The sequence below is a fragment of the Silurus meridionalis genome, chromosome 1 (assembly GCF_014805685.1).
Source record: "Silurus meridionalis isolate SWU-2019-XX chromosome 1, ASM1480568v1, whole genome shotgun sequence".
Lineage (NCBI taxonomy): Eukaryota > Metazoa > Chordata > Actinopteri > Siluriformes > Siluridae > Silurus > Silurus meridionalis.
In genome coordinates, this window is record NC_060884.1 from 34679973 (window position 1) to 34699972 (window position 20000).

Consider the following 20000-nt stretch of genomic DNA (forward strand, 5'->3'; position numbering starts at 1 on the left):
AAAGTTAAACTTTCCTTCTCCAAATACTGCACACACACACACACACACACACACACACACACACACACACACACACACATACACACACACACACACACACACACTAATAAAACACAAAGAATTTTCTTTAGAATTTAAAATGCATTTCTTTGTCACAGTAAAGTTCTTTCTTCGTTTATCTGAGTGATGTTGGGGTCCAAGCGCAGGTTCTACCATGGTACAGTGCCTCTGAAGCAAAGTGGGTTAAGGGGCCCCATTCAAGGGCCCAACAGTGTCAGGTTGGCGGTGCTAGGGCTTGAACCCCTGACCTAATGAGGTCTCGCTGGTACTACACTAAAGCGTTCTTCTCCTCCTGATCATCACAACACGTTCACAGAGAACTGATTAGTTTGTATAAAAAAAACAAAGAAAAACAGGATTATTTAATTTATTTATTTACAGATTTAACTAATTATTTATCTACTTGTCAAGTAAGTATATTTATTTATTTATTTATTTATTTATTTATTTATTCTATTTAATCTGGTTATTTAGATTTCTATTATTTCACTTTTTGAAGTTATTATTTTTTTGTTTATTTTGGTTTTATTCTCATTTGTTTGTTTGCGGTTGCCTTCAGCGTACGTGCCTCTGTGGACGAGCCGTTGCCATGGAAATGTTTTTTGTAATAATGACTTGTGTTTATTTTATATTTATTTGTAATGATTTATTTTGTTATTGATTTTTTTTTTTTTTTTTAAATCTACTCATTAGTTTTTTCTTATATTTTTAGCTAATTAGATTATCCTTATTTATTTGCTTGTTTTCCACTATAAATGATATTTCTATAGAACCACACTGCTGTCTGAGACGACAGACGTCTGACCAATCAGAAATCAGCATGGGTGTGGTGTACGAGCTCCTTACTGTCGTTCTCGTCGGGTTCCTGCTCCGGTGCCCCATCAGACTCCTGTGGAGAAATCATTCCAGCAACATGAGGAATAAACATGAGGTGCAAAAGTTTTTACCCCCTCAGCATCTATTATATTATAGTTATTTAATTTGTATGAGCTTTCATTGAACTCACATTGTTTGTGTGTATGTGTGTGTGTGTGTGTGTGTGTGTGTGTGTACCTCCAGCTCAGGTGTTTCTCCTTCTTCCTCTTGTGGTTTGGTGACTCCATCCCAGAAAACATGATCCTCTTCCTCTTTGTGCCCTGACTCCGCCTCCTCATGCTCCGACTCCACCCCCTGCTCATCTGCGGTCTCTGTTGAGAAAGAAGTCACAGAATAAGCCCCACCCAGCTCCCCTGACCATCCAATCACAGCCTGGCGACTGTTACTAGCCACACTGAGCCCTACAGTGCCGTACCGGGGCAGTTACATTACATTACATACACCAATGCCCCCTGACCTGGTATATCAGGGGGTGGGACAGACTCTTCCTTCTCCTCCGTGACATCACTTCCTGTTTCCGCCATGCTTTCGTCTTTGGACAGAATCTGATCGAGCGTCCTGAGTTCTTCTGAGATCTGCTCTACTTTCCGCTTCGTGTCGGCTGAGGAGGGAGAGAGGGAGGGAGGAAAAGGGTGATAAGGAGGAGAGTCAGGAGAGAGAGAGAGACATGACAACAAGACATGACCGTAATACAAAAAGGAACAAACACAAGAGGAAGAGAGTGAGATCTAAGATAGACAAAGTGAGAAAGAGCGAGACAGAGCAAATACAGGAGATGTAAAAAAGAGACAAAGTTTAAAAAGAGGACGAGAAGGAGTCAGGACAGAGTGAGACAGGAGAGTTTAATGAGAATAAATCTGGATCGAACTGTGAAAAGAACAGATTTCTAAAAATAAAAAGTAATTAGAATCAGAGAGAGAGAGAGAGAGAGAGAGAGAGAGAGAGAGAGAGAGAGAGAGAGAGAGAGAACATCAGGTAGAGTGAAAATCAAAGAGTGAGAGACAGTGTAAAAGAGACTAAGAATGGATGTGAAAAGAAAGTGAGAGTGTGTAAAGAGAAAAGAGATACTTACTGAGACAAAGTAAGAGTGAGAGAGTAACAGTGGGACAAAAAAGAGTGAGAGAGTGATACAGTGAGACAGTGTAATAGTAAGAGTGTGAGACTGAGACAGAGTGAGACAATGGGACTGGGAGAGTGAGAGAGTGTGAGACAGAGAGTGAGACTGGGACAGAAGAAGACAGAGTGAAAGAGAGTAAGAGTGAGACAGAATGAGACAGAGTGAGACAGGAGGTGTGTACTCACAGACTTGCGCTTTGACGTAGTCCATGTACTGCTGAGCGCTGAGCGCCGGCTGACAGACGATGGGTTGGGGTTTGGTGGAGGAGGGGGGGCGCAGGAGCGGGTGCTGACACGTGCGAGACGTGTGAACAGTCAGGACGTAGTGACACGACTGAGGCTCGTCTACACGCGAGATGTAATCGCTCGAACCCTCTTCACACACAAACTGAACACACACACACACACACACATCACGTGTCACCAAAGGAATTGAGTTGTGTGTGTGTGCGTGTGTGTGTGTGGGTTAAGTCAAGAGGCAAGAGGGTTTGGGGTGTGTGTGTGTGTGTGTGTGTGTGTGTGTGTGTGTGTGTGTGTGTGTGTGTGTGTGTGTGTGTGTGTGTGTTCTCACCCTGACTTCAGACTCTCGTGAATTTCCATTTAAGTCGCATTTGGAGCCGTTGACATACGACTGACTATGATAACGCTTCAACTTGTGCTGTTTACTGGCCTGAAGGAGAAGAGGAGTGTGAGACAGAGAGAGAGAGAGAGAGAGAGAGAGAGAGAGAGAGAGAGACAGTAGTGAGATAGAGAGAGTGAGAGAGACCATAGTGAGACAGAGTGAGAGAGACAGTAGTAAGACAGAGAGAGAGAGAGAGAGAGAGAGAGAGAGAGAGAGAGAGACAGTAGTGAGATAGAGAGAGAGAGAGACCATAGTGAGACAGAGAGTGAGAGAGACAGTAGTGAGACAGTAGTAAGACAGAGAGAGAGAGAGAGAGAGAGAGAGAGAGAGAGAGAGAGAGAGAGAGAGTGAGAGAGAGAGAGACAGTAGTGAGTCCGACAGAGAGTGAGACAGTAATGAGACATAGTGAGACAGTAGTGAAACAGAAAGAGTGAGACAGGTCAGTAAATGAATGTCATCTTACCTTAGCAGTTTCATTGGTCCAGTCAAACTCTGACTCAAAATAACCCAGAAACAGCACATCACCTTTAATCTCTGAATCTAACACACACACACACACACACACACACACACACACACAGACACACCACATAAAAAATACAACATCTTTAAACCTACAATCTCATTCAAGACTTTTATGAATTTTTATGAATATGCAAATTAGAACCCTCCCCCTCTCCTCATCCCATTCATGACATCAGTAACACCTTCAAAAGTTAGTTCATTACACTCTGGTAAAGTGGCACACAATGGTCATAACCTATAGACTTTCATGTATCAGCACTAACGTTAGACCGGCTTGGCATGCAGGTACGGTTCTGTGGGTACACGTGGTTACCCTGTAATTATTTGCATAGTGAATGTGATTGGTTCAGTAGTTTAGTGACATCACAAACGGTGCTCATGGAACGCTCCGCCTCTGCGAATCGGTTGTATACAGAGATGCATAGAGAGTTCTTCTGGATAAACCTAAATGTGACAAACGTATTACTCTCACTCTCTCTCTCTCACACACACACACACACTCACTCACACACACACACACACACACACACACACACACACACACACACACACACTCTGACAAAACGAGAAGCCGGGATGGAGGACGTGTCACTCGGTACCTTCGAGGTGATACTGTCTGATGTGCTGCCCGTAGCAGAACTCGTACGTCCACCAGTCTTTCGTCTGAGGAAACGAGAGAAGCAGAACGAGCTTGTTGAAATTAAACCGTAAATGGATAAAAACAACCAATAAAGACATGCATGAGAGCAACAACATGACGTGGTGTAAGCGTAGTAAAGCGTTGGAGAGGACCTTGGTGAGGCAGGTAGCAGCCTGCATGGGCTTCAGGAGCTCAGGAACCGCCAGGCCACTGTAACTCTGAGGGTCCGACTCCGGAACCGGGTCCTGGTGGAACTTCACCGCCTGCGCAGGCAACCGGCACTCATACAGCTGTTTATATTTATTAGACACCAACATCACATCTTCCATCTGATGGAGGAGGACAGAACAGGAAGTGATTCATCTTCATCTTCAGCAGCAGCATAGCAACTATACATATAAACCTTTAAATTATTAAACATGAATATATGAATGCATATAAAACTGGTAGCTCTTATATTTAGCATCTCCCCTCACACATTAGCAAAACTAGCATCCAAGTTCAGACATGCTAATCAGCTAATCCATCCGCTAGCTAAGCATCAAAACATCTTAGCATGCTCAGGTATTAAACACCCCGGATTTCCGGTCCCTCACCTGCCCCCTGATCACGGGGTCGGGGAGAATCTGAATCCCATACTTCATTTCATTTAACTCTTCCAGGTTCAAAAACGCTGACGCGGAAAGCAGACATATTAAAAATAAGACATACAACCCTCTCAAAAAGCGGACCAAGGAAGCCGCCATATTGTTTTTTTGTTTTGGTTTGTTTCCGCCTCCAGGGTCTCGGACTTGCCGCTGTGTCCGTCGGCACGGAGAACAACGTATCATTACCAAGCGCCTCGGGATTGGTTGTCGCGCATGTCGATCAGCTCTGATCCACGTTGTCATTGGAGGAGACCTTGAAGGGGGTGGGACCTACCGGCCACGACGAGGATTTTGATTGGAACGCTAAAGTGATAGCAGTGATGTGTTTGTGTTCCAATGATACCGGAAAGCAGATTGATTTATCTTGTGACAGAAATTAAACAGATAATATCAGTCCATTTATATTATATTTTATTTATCGAATAAGAGCTTTTATTATGCGTAATAAACACTATTACCCACTACACAGTATTATTAAGTATTATTTAATACTAGCACATTATTATTATTATTATTATTATTATTATTATTATTATTATTATTATATAGATATTATTACTGTCACATGTATATATCAGTTTCAGGTAGATCTTCAGTGATGTTCTACCTGAATCACTTCACCTCCCATAAGACGTTCACTGGAGCCACAACTGCACTCCTGCATACATCATCAGAAGCATCGATCTTCACCTCATCACATCACCCAGGGGTTTCCTGAATGTTTGTACGTTTTTTCTGTGCGTATCTGTTTTTTTACGGGGATTTGAAATGAAGCACATTGTGTGTTTTTGTGCAAATTCTACAGGAAAACGCAAAAGTATAAACAGTTCATGAAAAAGCTTAACAACTGTATTAAACTGTTTCCTCATGATGTCCAGCTTTTCTTCAAAAGTCCATCTTGTAAATGTTCTTCAAAGTGCATCTGCAACCAAATCAGTTTCTTCTCCTCTGTCAGTTGTCGTGGAATAAAAACAGCCATTAAATCCACGTGAATAGATTTGAGCTTGTGCAGTTTGCTACAGATGCAGTTTGTGAGCTCTGACTAGTGACGCTCTCTGACCGTACAATCAAAGGACATTAAATGATGAGGTTATTGGATGCCTTCTAGAGGGCGCCGGTGTCACCAACTTAAAATCTGATTGGTTAAAGCATCAGTTTTAGTCTTGTGAATGTTAAGCAGCACATTTCTCAAGGCTGGCTTATGAAGTGGAACTGCTCAGAAGTCAATCCTTTTTGACCTGCTGCCTTCAACCAGCTCAGGTCTTTGAGTGATGATGCTTGCCTTTCCTCTGGTCCAGAACTTTTACATTGGTTTGAGCAGTGTTGGGCAGTAACGCGTTACTTTTGACAGTAACGAATACTGTAACGCGTTACTTTTAAAAATAAAGTAACTTCGTTACCGTTAGCGTACGGTGCGTTACCCGTTACTTTTATAAATGAATGAATTTGGGCTGAAGTGTAGACTACAGTCTGACCTGTTTACAGCAGAGACGCATTGTAGGATTAGTGGATGAACCACTGTAAACACGAAAAAGATGCACTGTAGGATTGGAGGATAAACACCAGTGTAAACAGGAAGAAGACGCATTGTAGGATTGGTGGATTACCCTCTGTAAACAGGAAGAAGACGCACTGTGGGCGTGTCTCCGTTTATTCAGGTCTGTGCAGCAGTAATGGCGAGGCGAGGCGAGAGCAAGACGAGTTTCTCAAAGTGGAAATATGATCATTATTTCACTTTAGTTGAGCATAAAGACAAAAACTTTTTAGTCAAATGTCTTTCTGGTTCGAAGCTCGTATCTACTGCGATAAACAGCAACTCCAATCTGTTGAAGCTCCTCCAGGACCTCCATGCCTGAGGAGCTAGAAGCTATGCTAACCCGGTGTTCTGTTCTACATTGTTGATAGTTTTCATACTTCAGCTGTGAAAGGAACATGTTTAAGAGTTTAACACAACAGCAGAAGCCACTTTAGTTTTTGATTGTGAATCTATTATTCAGCTTGTTTTGTTCTTTATTTCAGAAATGCTTGTGATATATTCAGTGTGTGCTGCTCTGACTTTAATAAAATAGTGTTTAAAAATGACTTTGTGTTTTAGTCAGTTTTGTGTTTGTATAGACCATAACGCATAAAAGGGCATTAATGTGAACATTAAAGAACGTTCTTTAAAAAAGTAACTAAAAAGTAACTTTTAACAGTAACACATTACTTTTTAGTGTAAATAATCAACAAAGTAACTAAGTTACTTTTTAAATGAAGTAACGAGTAACTGTAACTAGTTACTATTTTTTAGTAACGAGCAAAACACTGGGTTTGAGGTTGTTAATATTCTCTCTCTTTTTATATACAATATATATATATATGAGTGGGTTAAACATTCTGGGGTCTGCTGAGGCTTACTAATAATAAGAAGAAGGAGAAGATGAAGAGCAAACACACACAGTGAATGAAAATTTTGTGGAGTCAAAATTGGACATTTGTGTCTCTAACTGAAGAACTTGTGTAACCTGAAGAACAGAAAAGAAGATGTGATCAGACTTCCTCACCCCACAGTCATTAAGGAAGCTAATTGGTTTTGATGTTGTTTTGGAAATTGAAGGAAAATCCTGAATCAACATGGTTTCCATTCCATACTTCAACACAATGCAATTCCATCTGGACTGCAGCTCATTAGGGCCAACATGCTCTGAAGATCAGGAAGATCTCCTGTGGAGATTAAACTCAGGAAACATGATGTTTTTGGACTGTAATGAACATAGATAGTCTGCTACAATGGTTTAGGACTACAAACACTATGAACAGTCTCCATCAGTGAACAGGTGAAAACCTCTACGATTGCCTTGTTCTGCCAGTCTAGACATCTTATTCAGAGGATTCGGATGGTGGGCGGAGCTTATTTGTAAAGCTCTGGGGTAAGGGGTAGAAAAATAGGGGCTATAAATATCCCTCAGCTACACTGCACAGACGCATCCTAGTTCGTGTGTGTGTGTGTGTGTGTGTGTGTGTATGTATACGTGTATACGTGTATGTGTATAAAATGTTCGCGCGCCCTCTTTCGGCCACGATGTGGAACCGCGGTCCTCGCTCCTCTCGCGGTGCTGCGGTCAGCTTTCTCTCTCTATAGGAATGATTCTACGCCAGAGGGGCGACTTATCTCCTCCTCCATCTCTCTTTCTCTCTGTCTTTTTGATCCTCCATCCGTCCTCCCATTCCTCATGCCGCCAGGTCTGTGCAGCTCGGTTCCTCCGCAGGTTCTTGCTGTAGGATCAGCTCAGGGGTCCATAGAAAAGGGCGTTTAAAGGTAAGCTGCTGATATTTTTTCTTGGCTCACCAATGATGATGTTGATGATGATGTATGGTGGCAGTGATTTCCGGCCCCCGTTTGAACATCATCAGTACTCTCTCTCTCTCTCTCTCTCTCTCACACACACACCCCACAGATTTATGTGAAATGCGCGAATGCTGCACGTGTGTGTGTGTGTGTGTGTGTGTGTGTGTTAGTTATCGGGTATAACGGGAATCACCGTTCAGAGCGCGCGTCATGTGAAGAAATTTAGGCCGGAACCCTTTCACGCGCCCAAAGCGTGCACCGCACATGCAAATATAACAGACAGCCAATCAATCAGCCAATTAATCAATCAATCAATAAAACATGAAAAAAAAAAAATTTATGTTTCATTTGTTTTCTGTTTCCGAGCGCAAGCGCGTCCTCGTGTCCGCGAGTCATGTGCGCGCGCGCCCCAAACCATTTCCAGTCTGTCCGTGCAGCTGCACACATTAAAGCAGGAGTCTGAGATGTGTGTGTTCACAAATTTCAGGTTTCGACTCAACAACACACCCAAAAACACTACAGCAACAATCACGACTGCGGGTTTGTGACGGTAATTTGGGAAATAAAACAGAAAGCAGAGCAGAGCTGCAGATTCGGTCTCATGACTGCGTGTTTGGAGTGTGGAGTTTAGGACATCACATTTCAGAATCAGAAGATTCAAGACTGTAAATGTGCGACTTCCTCCTTCTTTTCAAATCATGATCATTGTTATGAATACAAAACCTGTTCTCACTTCTTTTATATATTTACTTAAATATATTGAACTGTTCTTTACACTGCCATGAACTCTCACACTTTATATACATCACTGACCTGTATCTCTATTTAATACTCATACTCTCTGTATCGTCTCACACTGTCTTTATTGTCTGGTCTGTTTCGTCTTGTCGAGTCCAAGCTGAATGTAAAGTGTACTTTAGAGAGTCACTAACAGCTGGAACCAAATTCCTTCTGTGTGTCAACATACTTGACCAATAAATCAGATTCTGATTCTGAATTTTTATTAATGTTTATAGTATCGTATTTTCCGGACTAGAAGCCGCTACTTTTTTCCCACGTTTTGAACCCCACGGCTTAAACAACAAAGCGGCTAATTTATGAATTGTTCCTGGGTTTTTCCCGGTTTCACAAACTTCATGCCAAAAAACTGAGCGACGAAACGAAAAAACGCACAACAACCTGTGTTCTGAGCTGCACGGCATCGGGAGAAAAACTTCCACCGGTGTTGATTTTTAAACGCACAACGACGCCAAAAGATAAACTCCTGAGAGAAATAGTTGTAAGAGGAAGACAGTGAACAATGACTTTCTTGGTCGGCTACTGTTTAGATACAAGCCGTTGTAGCGTGTTGAGTCTGGGTGAAGGGAGAGCTCGCTAACTCCAGTTACAACAGAAATCATATAAGCACAGACAGGTTTCCAAAACTCATGCTTTTTATTATTCTTGGCAACAGCGTTACGGGTTAGTCAAAGAAACTTAGAAATAAATATCAGAAAATAATAAGGAATATTCCTCGGTCTTGCACACATGCAGTAATACCAGAAAAATGCAGCAGCAGGTTATTCCCAAAATACCGCTATGCTCTTAAAGGAGCCACAACATATTTCACCCATTACACCGTGTAACAGACACTGTCTTTCGTTAAAGCCTGTGTAAAGTTCATTTAGTTTCAGCGGCTTATACACAGGTGCGGCTTATTTATGTTCAAAATAAAAATCTTCGTAAAATTCAGGCTTATATAAGGGTGCGCTTTATAGTCCAGAAATTACGGTAAACTTTAAATAAGGTCAACAAAAAAAAAGAAAAAAAGGAAGAAGGTGTGAAAGGTGATCTGATCCAGCTTCTTCTTCATCCTTCTCCATGACATCTGCTACACTGTAAAATAAAGATTTGCTTTAATAATGTTTTTCTCGTGACTTTAAAATGCTAACTTCAGTAAGTTTAAGATGATTAAGACTATTTTATTATAAATAACTCACATAGACACACTGACGAAATCACCCAGGAGTTTTAGTAATTTGTTACAGTAACACACTGAGCCACTTTTGGGAATAATGAAAAAAAAAAAAATCCCTCATCATGGGGTAAAATGGGGTAAAATATAATTTTTATCTGGCACCTGTGATTTCTGTTTTTATTTGCAAACTTTATCTTTTTCTTTATTATTTTTAACGTTGTCTTTGGAATTTTGGAATCATGGCACCAAATTTGGAATCCAGACACATGTAGTAAATATGGCAGCACAACAGACGTATAAGAGCAATAAGACTGTAAACGTGCTACACTTTTCCTCTCGATAGTCACTGGATAATATTTTGTCCAATCAGCATTTGATGCTCAATAAGGCCACGCCTTTTTCCATGCTGAGTAAAAGCTGGTGTGATATCTGCTGTGTTGTACACGTGTGATATATTTTGGCCTCACAGGCATCTGTAGATCCTGTAGAAGCTGTAATGTTCCTCTGCAGAGCTGATTGAAGAGATTCTGGATTTATGCATGTAAAGGTTCCTCTGGGACCTTCAGATGGTTTTCTTTAAAGTTACAGGTTCTTATCAGTCTGAACAGGTTAAAGTTTTGGTTCATGATGATGAGTTCTACTAAGAACCTTTGAGGAGATGGTTCAGGTTCTTTTTCTACCTGGAACCTGGTGTTAAAACTTCTACAGTGATGAGTTCCTCATAATGGAAGATGACAACATACTCATTGAAGCTTCAGGAGATGGAGACACGAATGCAGAAAGACCAGACAGTCTCCAGATGTGTGTTATTAGATTGATTTTGGATCGATTGTGGTGTATGTAACTCTTATTACCATAAGCACCTATGCAAAATGTGTTCTGTACTGAGGAACATGAGAAGAATATTACTAAGATCAACCATAGTGCTCAGTGGAGACGTGCTAATGTTGATGGGTCTCACACACCTGTCTAAAGCTGACATCCTGGAGAGTAGATGCTGGACAGTGGTGCAGTATAATGCGTAATGCTGGTTTTATGAATTAATATCGGAATGTTTACAAGAGGTATCTCTCCATTCTGTTCTCAAAACATTTATGCTAACTCCTGAGATAATGGTAACATCTGCCCTAATGACTTCCTCTACATTAGACTCTTCTCCTTCTACCACCTTACCGTGAGCTTCCGCTTTTTACAGATTCCTCAATGATTGTTGATGTTTCTCCTCGTGGCTTTTAACTCATTTCACTGGCACATGCTCACTGATCTGGAGACAGTCAGGTATCTTCAACAGCACATTAATGCAGATCATATTACTGATAAAACTTTATTATTTATGAGCAGGATCTGAGTGCTGAGCAGAAAACCATGAACCCAATTAGATGCTGCTGAGGTGCACCTCACTGCGAGCTTTACAGAGCTTCCGCAATTCAGATGAGGGACAAACACCAGATTTATATTGTCTCCTAAACACCATTCATCTGATTCTCATCAATCTTAAAAGTCAGTTTTATCTATACTATACTACACTATACTTCACTACACAATACTATACTACAATATAGTGTAGTGAAGTATAGTGTAGTATAGTATTGTGTAGTGAAGTATAGTGTAGTATAGTTTAGTATAGTATACTGTAGTGTAGCGTAGCACTATACTACTCTACCCTCTACTACAATAAACTAAACTATACTACACTACATTGTTCTACACTACCCTAAAATATACTACACTACATTATACTTTACTATACTACACTGAACAACATTACATTTGACTGCATTACACTACACTACCCTACACTTCACTACACTACCCTATACTATACTACACTATACCACTTTATACTACACTACATTATACTACACTATACTACACTAAACTATACTACACTACATTATTCTACAATACTATATACTATACCATACTACACTACACTATACTTTGCGACACTGTACTACAATATACTTCACTAAACTGTATTACACTACACTATACTACATTAAACTATAGTACACTACACTATACTACTATACCCTATTCTATACTACATTACATTATACTGCACTACATTATACTACACAATACTACAATACACTAAACTATACTACACTACATTATTCTACACTACCTTATATTTTACTACACTACATTATGCTAATCTAAACTACACTACTTTTTTTCTTCTTTCGGCTTCTTCCATTAGGGGTCACCACAGTTTCTCCATACCGCCTGTCCTCTTTCAACCCAACTACCTGCATGTCTTTCCTCACCACATCCATAATCCTCCTCCTTGGCCTTCCTATTTTCCTCCATCCTCAGCATTCTCCTATTGATATACCCCATGTCCCTCTTCTCAACATGTCCAAACCATCTCAATCACACCTCCCTCAGAATAATCTGGGTGAAAGATGGACCCAGCAGATGTATTAAAGCGTTGGGCTTGCTCCACTGCAGACTGGCAATTCAGGGACCCAACCGAAAAGGTCGATATTTTGAAGTTTAGCCCCCAGCAGAGAACTGAGTATTTTCGGGTGCGTCATGAACAATCAATGGCAAACCAGATGTTTTTAAATCACCTCCTTAAACGGCTGTCCCTCCGGCCCCTGAGCTCCGCTGAGGGGGCTGCCCAACCTCAGCTTTCCTGCCTGACTGGGGATGTCACCCTGCTCTTCCGACCTGCCAAGATCACCTCTATGCCTGTGTGCCTTGCTGAGCATGCCCCCAAGCTTGTCCAGAGTCCTGCCAAGTGCGTCTCTCCGCTCCAGAGTCCCGCCAAGGGTGCCTCTCCGCTCCAAAGACCGCCAAGAGTGCCTCTCCGCTCCAGAGTCCCACCGAGGGCACAGTTCCACTCCAGAGTCCCGCCGAGCGCCCAATCCTTGCTGACTACGTTGCTGCACCCCCGGGTTTCTCCAAGGTGTTTGCCTGGCTTCTGGATTTTGCTGACAACGTGGTCCAGACCTCTGCAGAGGGCGTCGCTTTGCCTCAGACCTCCGCAGAGGGCGTTGCTCCGCCTCAGACCTCCGCAAAGGGTGTTGCTCTGCCTCAGACCTCTGCGTCACTTCGCCTCATCACGTCAGCCTGAAAGTGCTTGGGGCAGCAACCTGGAGGCTCGCTACATGCCTCGTTTGGCCTTTCCTGAGCTCCAAAGCGTTCTTCCCGGTGGCAGTTTGCCTGCAGCCCGCTATGTCCGCCGCTGGCACTTGACTTTCCAGTATTGTGAGGCCAGTGTTCCAGTGTTGTGAGGCCTTGCCAGGATCTTCCGGGCACACGGCACGCACTTCTGGTTTCGCGGTGTGCACTTCCGGTTCCGCGGCACACACTTCCGGGTTGGCTGCCAACTTGCCATTATTTAAGGACACACAAGATTTTAGCTCGAGGCTAGAATATTTTACCAGCTCCCGAACCCCCTGAGATTATATTTGCCACCCTCCTGCTCTGAATTCTGTTCCTGTTCCTGCTCCTGCTTCGGCTCCTGTTCCTTCCCCCTGGTCTGCTCTGCCTCCCTAGTTACCCGGTTTGGACTCTGGAATGTTTTTTGGTATTTGTTTCTGCTCTGCCTATGTTGCTCTGTTTGCCGGATCTAGATTATGCTACACTACACTACATTATACTACAAATTGGAGATTGTTAATATAGTCTTGTGACCACAAAATTCACCAAGGTCATCTAGGTATAAGAGAAAGAAATCTGGAAATGATGATGATGAGCCATCTTGATCCAAGATGGCGGCGTGGCAGTAGCTCGCAGCGGCCTCTCCGGATTCAAAAATGGTGCTTTCTCCATATTTAGCACGACCCTTCACAATACATGGACACCAGAGTCAGCTGTGTTCATGTGTACGACCACCAGACACTGCTACGGTACAGTCATCATGCAACCAACAATCTGCATGATGATCTTATCGACAACCTTCGCGACCTCGGCTTGCTGCGACCTCGGCCACAAAGACCAGGCCCCCAGTCCTCAGTGTTACCTGATGCCGGTAGCCGGGAGAGGAGACGTCGAAAGCGCTGTTCGAGGAAGTGGAAGCGCGGCAAGTGGGCGGGTGTCCGTGAGAGTTTAGAGACTGTTGCGTCTTTGTTTTCACGGAGAAGTGGCTCAGCGACAGAGTTCCGGAAGCCGCCATCCAGCTAGACGGGCTAACCGTGTTTCGAGCCGACAGAAACGCAGCTCTGTGCGGTAAGACTCGCGGTGGTGGCATGTGTGGAATGGTGTAAGAACTCTGTGCTCGTTTCATGCTACTGCTCATCGCTAGTGGAGTTTGTGACTGTTAGATGCAGACCTTTTTATTTACCTCGGGAATTTACCACTGTTTACATTGTCGGCGTGTACATTCCCCCCCAGCGCTAATGCTAAGGAGGCACTGTGTGAACTCTACGGCGCTATTAGCGACCTGCAGAATGCTCACCCCGACGGATTGTTTATTATCGCCGGAGATTTCAACCATGTGAATCTCAGGACTGTGCTTCCTAAACTCCATCAGCATGTGGACTATGCAACGAGAGGAGCGAACACGCTGGATCTTGTTTACACAAACATCCCCGGCGCGTATCGTGCGGAGTCCCGCCCCCATCTTGGATACTCAGACCACTGCTCTGTTATGTTAATTCCAGCATACAGACCGCTTGTCAGATGCTCTAAACCGGTTCTGAAACAGGTGAAAACCTGGCCAGATGGAGCTACTTCTGCTCTTCAGGACTGTTTTGAGTGCACTGACTGGGACATGTTTAGAGAGGCTGCAACCAATGGCGATTCCATCAACTTGGAGGAGTACACATCATCAGTGACCAGCTACATCAGCAAGTGCGTTGATGATGTGACCATCTCCAAGACCATCATTACACGCTCCAACCAGAAACCGTGGATGACTGCAAATGTGCGTGCGCTGCTGAAACAAAGAGACTCTGCCTTCAGATCAGGGGACAAGGCGGCCTTAAAAACAGCAAGGGCCAAACTGTCCCATGCCATCAGAGAGGCGAAGCGCGCACACGCAAAGAAAATCCACAACCACTTCCAGGACAGCGGAGACACCCGGCGCATGTGGCAGGGCATCCAGGCGATCACGAATTACAAGACCACATCACCTGCTTGTGACCGTGACCCCTCCCTCCCGAATGTGCTGAACGACTTCTACGCCCGGTTTGAGGTACAGAACAACGTGAAGGCGAGGAAGACCACCCCTCCTTCCACTGACCAGGTGCTCTGTCTAACCACAGCTGAAGTGAGGAAAACTCTATACAGAGTTAACCCACAGAAGTCTGCTGGACCTGACAACATTCCTGGCAGAGTGCTCAGGGAATGTGCAGAACAGCTAGCGGGGGTCTTCACTGACATCTTCAACATCTCCCTGAGCAGCAACGTTGTTCCCACGTGCCTCAAGACAACGACCATTGTTCCCGTGCCGAAGAAGTCTACAGTCTCCTGCCTCAATGACTATCATCCCGTCGCGCTCACATCCATCGGGATGAAGTGCTTCGAGAGGCTCGTCATGAGGCACATTAAGAAACAGCTTCCACCCTTCCTGGACCAGTTTGCGTATCGTCCAAACCGTTCCACGGACGATGCTATCTCCACAACCCTCCATCTGGCCCTCACCCACCTGGATAACAAGGACTCATATGTACGAATGCTGTTCATTGACTTCAGCTCAGCATTCAACACCATCATTCCTCAGCACCTGATCGAGAAGTTGAACCTTCTGGGCTTGAACACCTCCCTCTGTAACTGGATCCTGGACTTCCTGACTGGGAGACCTCAGTCAGTCAGGATCGGGAACAGCATCTCCAGCACCACCACACTGAGCACTGGGGCCCCCCAGGGCTGTGTGCTCAGCCCACTGCTGTTCACTTTGCTGACTCACGACTGTGTAGCAATGCACAGCTCGAACCACATCATCAAGTTTGCTGATGACACGACCGTGGTGGGTCTAATCAGCAAGAACGACGAGTCAGCATATAGAGAGGAGGTGCAACGGTTAACTGCCTGGTGTGGAGCAAACAACCTGTCTCTGAACGTTGACAAAACCAAAGAGATGGTTGTGGACTTCAGGAGAGCACAGAGCGACCAATCTCCACTGATTATTGATGGATCCTCAGTGGAGATCGTCAAGAGCACCAAATTCCTTGGTGTTCATCTGGCAGACAACCTCACCTGGTCACTCAACACCAGCTCCATCACAAAGAAAGCCCAGCAGCGTCTCTACTTCCTGAGAAGGCTGAGGAAAACCCACCTCCCTCCCCCAGGGTTCTACAGAGGGACCATTGAGAGCATCTTGAGCAGCTGCATCACTGCCTGGTTTGGGAACTGCACCGTTTTGGATCGCAAGACCCTACAGAGGATAGTGAGACAGCTGAGAAGATCATCGGAGTCTCTCTCCCCTCTATCATGGACATTTACATTACACGCTGCATCCGCAAAGCACACAGCATTGTGGACGATCACACACACCCCTCACACACACTTTTTACCCTCCTGCCATCAGGAAAACGGTTCCGAAGCATTCGGGCCGCAACAACAAGACTGTGCAACAGTTTCTTTCCACAAGCCATCAGGCTTCTCAACACACAGAAATTAAACAGAACTCACACACACACACTTACTCAAATGTGTGTTACCGAACTGTAAACATTTTTTTTTTTTTTTCTGGACTTAACATTTAAAACACACTCATCACTCATCTCAATCCATTCCACCACCATTCATTTATTTATTATTTATTATTCGCGACTGTACCACACTCTTAACTGCTGTTTTGTTGCACATTTATCATTTATCACTGTATTAAACTGTTTACATGTTGTTTCTTTCACATTTATCATTTATCACTGTATTATACTGTTTACATGCTGTTTTTTTTTGCACCTTCGACTGCTGCTGCATTCTTGCACTACATTGTTCTGTATATACTCACTTCTGGGATATAGTTTTTCGTTTGTATAGTTTCTACAGTCTTCTTGTACAGTACTGTATAATCTAGTATACAGTAGGTTTACTGGTCGGCGCTATATTGGGTTTTGTGTCTTGTCTTGTGTCGTCTGTCTGCACTGTCTGTCTGCACTGTTTGCACCAGGTTGCACTCGATGCACTTTATGTAGCTTGTGTTGTAGCTCTATGTTGTTTTGTTTGTTGTTGTTTAGTGTAGCACCAGGGCTCCGGAGGAACGTTGTCTCGTTTCTACTGTGTACTGTGTACCACTGTGTATAATAGAAATGACAATAAAAGCCTCTTGACTGGACTTGATGAGGTCATGTGACCCATCCCAGACCAGAAAAACACACATTTCTTCCTTAATTTGAGATCAGGTACATATTTCTTTATGCTCCTCACTGCTCCACACTGTATTTTGAGAAACATACCATCTTACTTATGCTACAAAGTTCAACAGATTTAGATTAGCAAGAGGTTTGCAGTAGGAATGTTTGGTTTTAGTTGGAACAGTGAATGCTTTTGGTGTGGAAGTTTAAAATTTGTCTGTTTTTCTGTCTTCTGAGTTTTCATCACTGGATGATCCAGCCTGATGATACCTGAGATTAGTAACCATGACGATGGCTTTGCACTGATTTGGACTTGAGGCTTCAACACAACACAATAGACTTCATCATGAAACTGTAGTGGAGCTCCTGGTAACAGAGTTAGCACGTTTATGACTATAGTACACAGTCATAGAAGAGAATGCAGTAAAATTGCAATGTCTGGTGTCCAGATGAGGATACGGTTCCCTCAAGGTTTTTTCATCATATTGTTCCATCACCTCTGGCACCCTCATTAGGGATAAACATTCTGAAATGATTTATTTTTGTAAAGCTAAGTGTTGATATTTCTTGTTAAAAGTGCAATATGAGTAAAATAAAATGGGATGGAATTGTGTCTTTTGCCAGCAGATGTTCCGAGTCCTCCTCTCTGCTCTGAAGTCTGTAAATTACCAAAGTGGATCTTCAGGAGAAGCGATGGCCTCCTGCTTTACGTCTCACAATAACAGCATACAGTGAGTTTGTTTCCTTCATTTTTACATTTTCAATTTAAAATGTAGTTTTTGTCTCGATTTAATTTCTTCTGAAATTATGATGTGCATTTTAATAAAAATCAAATTAAGTATATTTTATATTCACTTAATATATTTATTATAAATTAGTTTTACATTTAAATGTATTTACTTTGCGTTATAAGAGACTATGTATAGTGTATGCGTTCATTTAATTTAATTAGTGGCCTGTGGTTGTTTTCATCACCGTACTCCTGAGCCCACTGTACCCTGTTGCTCGTCTGCGATCCCTGAGGACGTGATTTTCCACTTCACCTGACTGCAAAACACCTGTAAATAATCCCTCAGGTGGAATTACAGCTAATGTCTAATGTCCTCATGGACCAAACGGCGATCAGGTTCAGTCTCATTATTAGTATTTTTATATATTTATATATATATATATATATATATATATATATATATATATATATATATATATATATATATATATATATATATATAAGGGTTTGTAACAGTACACAAAATTCACAGTTCGGTATGTACCTCGGTTTTCGAGTCACGGTTTGGTTCAATTCCGGTACAGTTTAAGAAATTAAGAACTAAAAAATGCATAATTGTGCATTTGCATGTTAATAATTGTTTTATCAATGCAGATTTTTATTATTATTAATATTTATTAACATCAATAGAAATTATTTTAACAATTTTAAATAAAATGGCTGCTTTTTTAAATTAATATAAAACAAAATGTATATATAAAAATGAAATAAAATAAATCAAATGAATGCAATAAAAAAATTATACATTTATTATAATAATTATGTATGTAAATTAATAAATTAATAATTATTATTAAATTTAATTTAATAATCGATTCAATTGCACAAACTGGGGTGTAGTCAACGTTCACATTCATCATAAACGTCTTCAGTAGAGTTGGAGCTCTAAAGCAGAAGCTCTTCCACTACAACCCAGATCTTCATGGAGCTGGCTTTGTGCACTGGAGCACTGTCAAATATGTCTGACATGTGTATTGATATTGAAATTTATTTTTAGCAAATCTCTTCTGTTAATCGGAAAGCTCCACCTCTTTTACTTTGATGACCAGGACCAGAAAAGCAAGATGAGTGTAACTATGTGTGTGTGTGTGTGTTTGTGTGTGTATCAGACTGTAGAATGCATTCTATGCTGAAGACGGTGTTGTTAGCGCTGGTAGCGTCAGTGGTGCTGCTGATGGCTGTGCTGCACTCATGGCCCACTCGAGCCTACAGCACCATAGATGTACGACAGAGACCCGGCTCTGGAGTCGAGCGGCTGCTGGAGGAGAGGCTTCCCGATCCTGACCCGAGCGCCATCTCCATCCCGTACCGTGTAAAGGAAAACATCGCAGGGTCGGTATCCGGATACACACATCAAACCGACACAATGCGATGGATCAATTGCTTTCTACACTCTGCTCTGTAACCAAGCCTTTCTGCGCCAATTAGATTGATCTCAACTCAGTTCTCGCTCGCATATCGTCTTTCTATTTCTCATTTTTTTAAATGGTCTTGTGCTTTTCTGCCACGTCATAGTACATTTAATAACAAACAAACAAAAAAAACCTTCTTTAGTCCACATTTTCGATCCCTGATTTTTTTCTGTGTTTTAAAGAAAGAGCAAAATTTCTCCAGACAGATCCAGAAATGGTGTGAACAATTTTTAATTGATGTATTTAAAGGGTTTATACAGGCTAAAATACCACCCAGCCATTAGGGTTGCACAAGCGAGTGCACTCTTAGTGCCGGTCCCAAGCCTGGATAAATGGGGAGGGTTGCGTTAGGAAGGACATCCAGCGTAAAACATGTGCCAAATCAAACATGTGGATCAGGAATCAGAGATGATCTGCTGTGGCGCCCCCTAATGGGAGAAGCCAAAAGAAGAAGAAAGATACAGGCTAAAATACATCCCAGAAGATCAACTCAGCTTTCGAGAAACTTTCTGGGAGCAAACCTCAGATATGAATGTGCTGTCTGTTAAAATCGTAAGAACATCTTCATCGTTGTACCTTTTCCTGCAGGCTTCTGGCTCGTAACAGCTGTGTGTGCGAAGGTGAGAGGCCTGGTGTGAACTTACCTTTCGCCAAGCTGCTGTTCCCACGAGTATCTGCCCACCCGCTTCACACGGCCTTCCAGCCATCTCAGCTCGATGAAATGAAGAGACGGCGTGCCAAAGAGTACCAGGGCTTCCAAATGAGGTGCAAATA

At 42.7% G+C, this 20000-nt stretch overlaps 2 protein-coding genes across 3 annotated transcripts in view; one reads left to right on the forward strand and one right to left on the reverse strand.

The window, feature by feature from the left end:
• os9 (OS9 endoplasmic reticulum lectin) overlaps window positions 1-4656 on the reverse strand; it is a 9996-nt gene extending 5340 nt beyond the window's left edge. The window contains exons 1-10 of one of the 2 annotated variants that reach the window (XM_046846037.1): window positions 4436-4656; window positions 3992-4168; window positions 3799-3862; window positions 3138-3214; window positions 2624-2722; window positions 2239-2440; window positions 1394-1537; window positions 1114-1247; window positions 907-949; window positions 1-26 (exon numbers count right to left, since the gene is read on the reverse strand). The exon at window positions 1-26 is cut by the window's left edge and continues 66 nt beyond it. In XM_046846037.1, coding sequence (XP_046701993.1) covers window positions 1-26; window positions 907-949; window positions 1114-1247; window positions 1394-1537; window positions 2239-2440; window positions 2624-2722; window positions 3138-3214; window positions 3799-3862; window positions 3992-4168; window positions 4436-4585 — 1116 coding nt within the window. In that variant the 5' untranslated portion in view covers window positions 4586-4656. The remainder of the gene's footprint in view (window positions 27-906; window positions 950-1113; window positions 1248-1393; window positions 1538-2238; window positions 2441-2623; window positions 2723-3137; window positions 3215-3798; window positions 3863-3991; window positions 4169-4435) is intronic. The other variant, XM_046846036.1, reaches the window with a different exon arrangement.
• Window positions 4657-7513: 2857 nt separating this feature from the next.
• The window catches only part of b4galnt1b (beta-1,4-N-acetyl-galactosaminyl transferase 1b), a 25188-nt gene continuing 12701 nt past the window's right edge, over window positions 7514-20000 (forward strand). Inside the window, 4 exon segments of the mRNA XM_046856100.1 lie at window positions 7514-7784; window positions 17649-17755; window positions 18924-19146; window positions 19815-19991. Coding sequence (XP_046712056.1) covers window positions 18932-19146; window positions 19815-19991 — 392 coding nt within the window. The 5' untranslated portion in view covers window positions 7514-7784; window positions 17649-17755; window positions 18924-18931.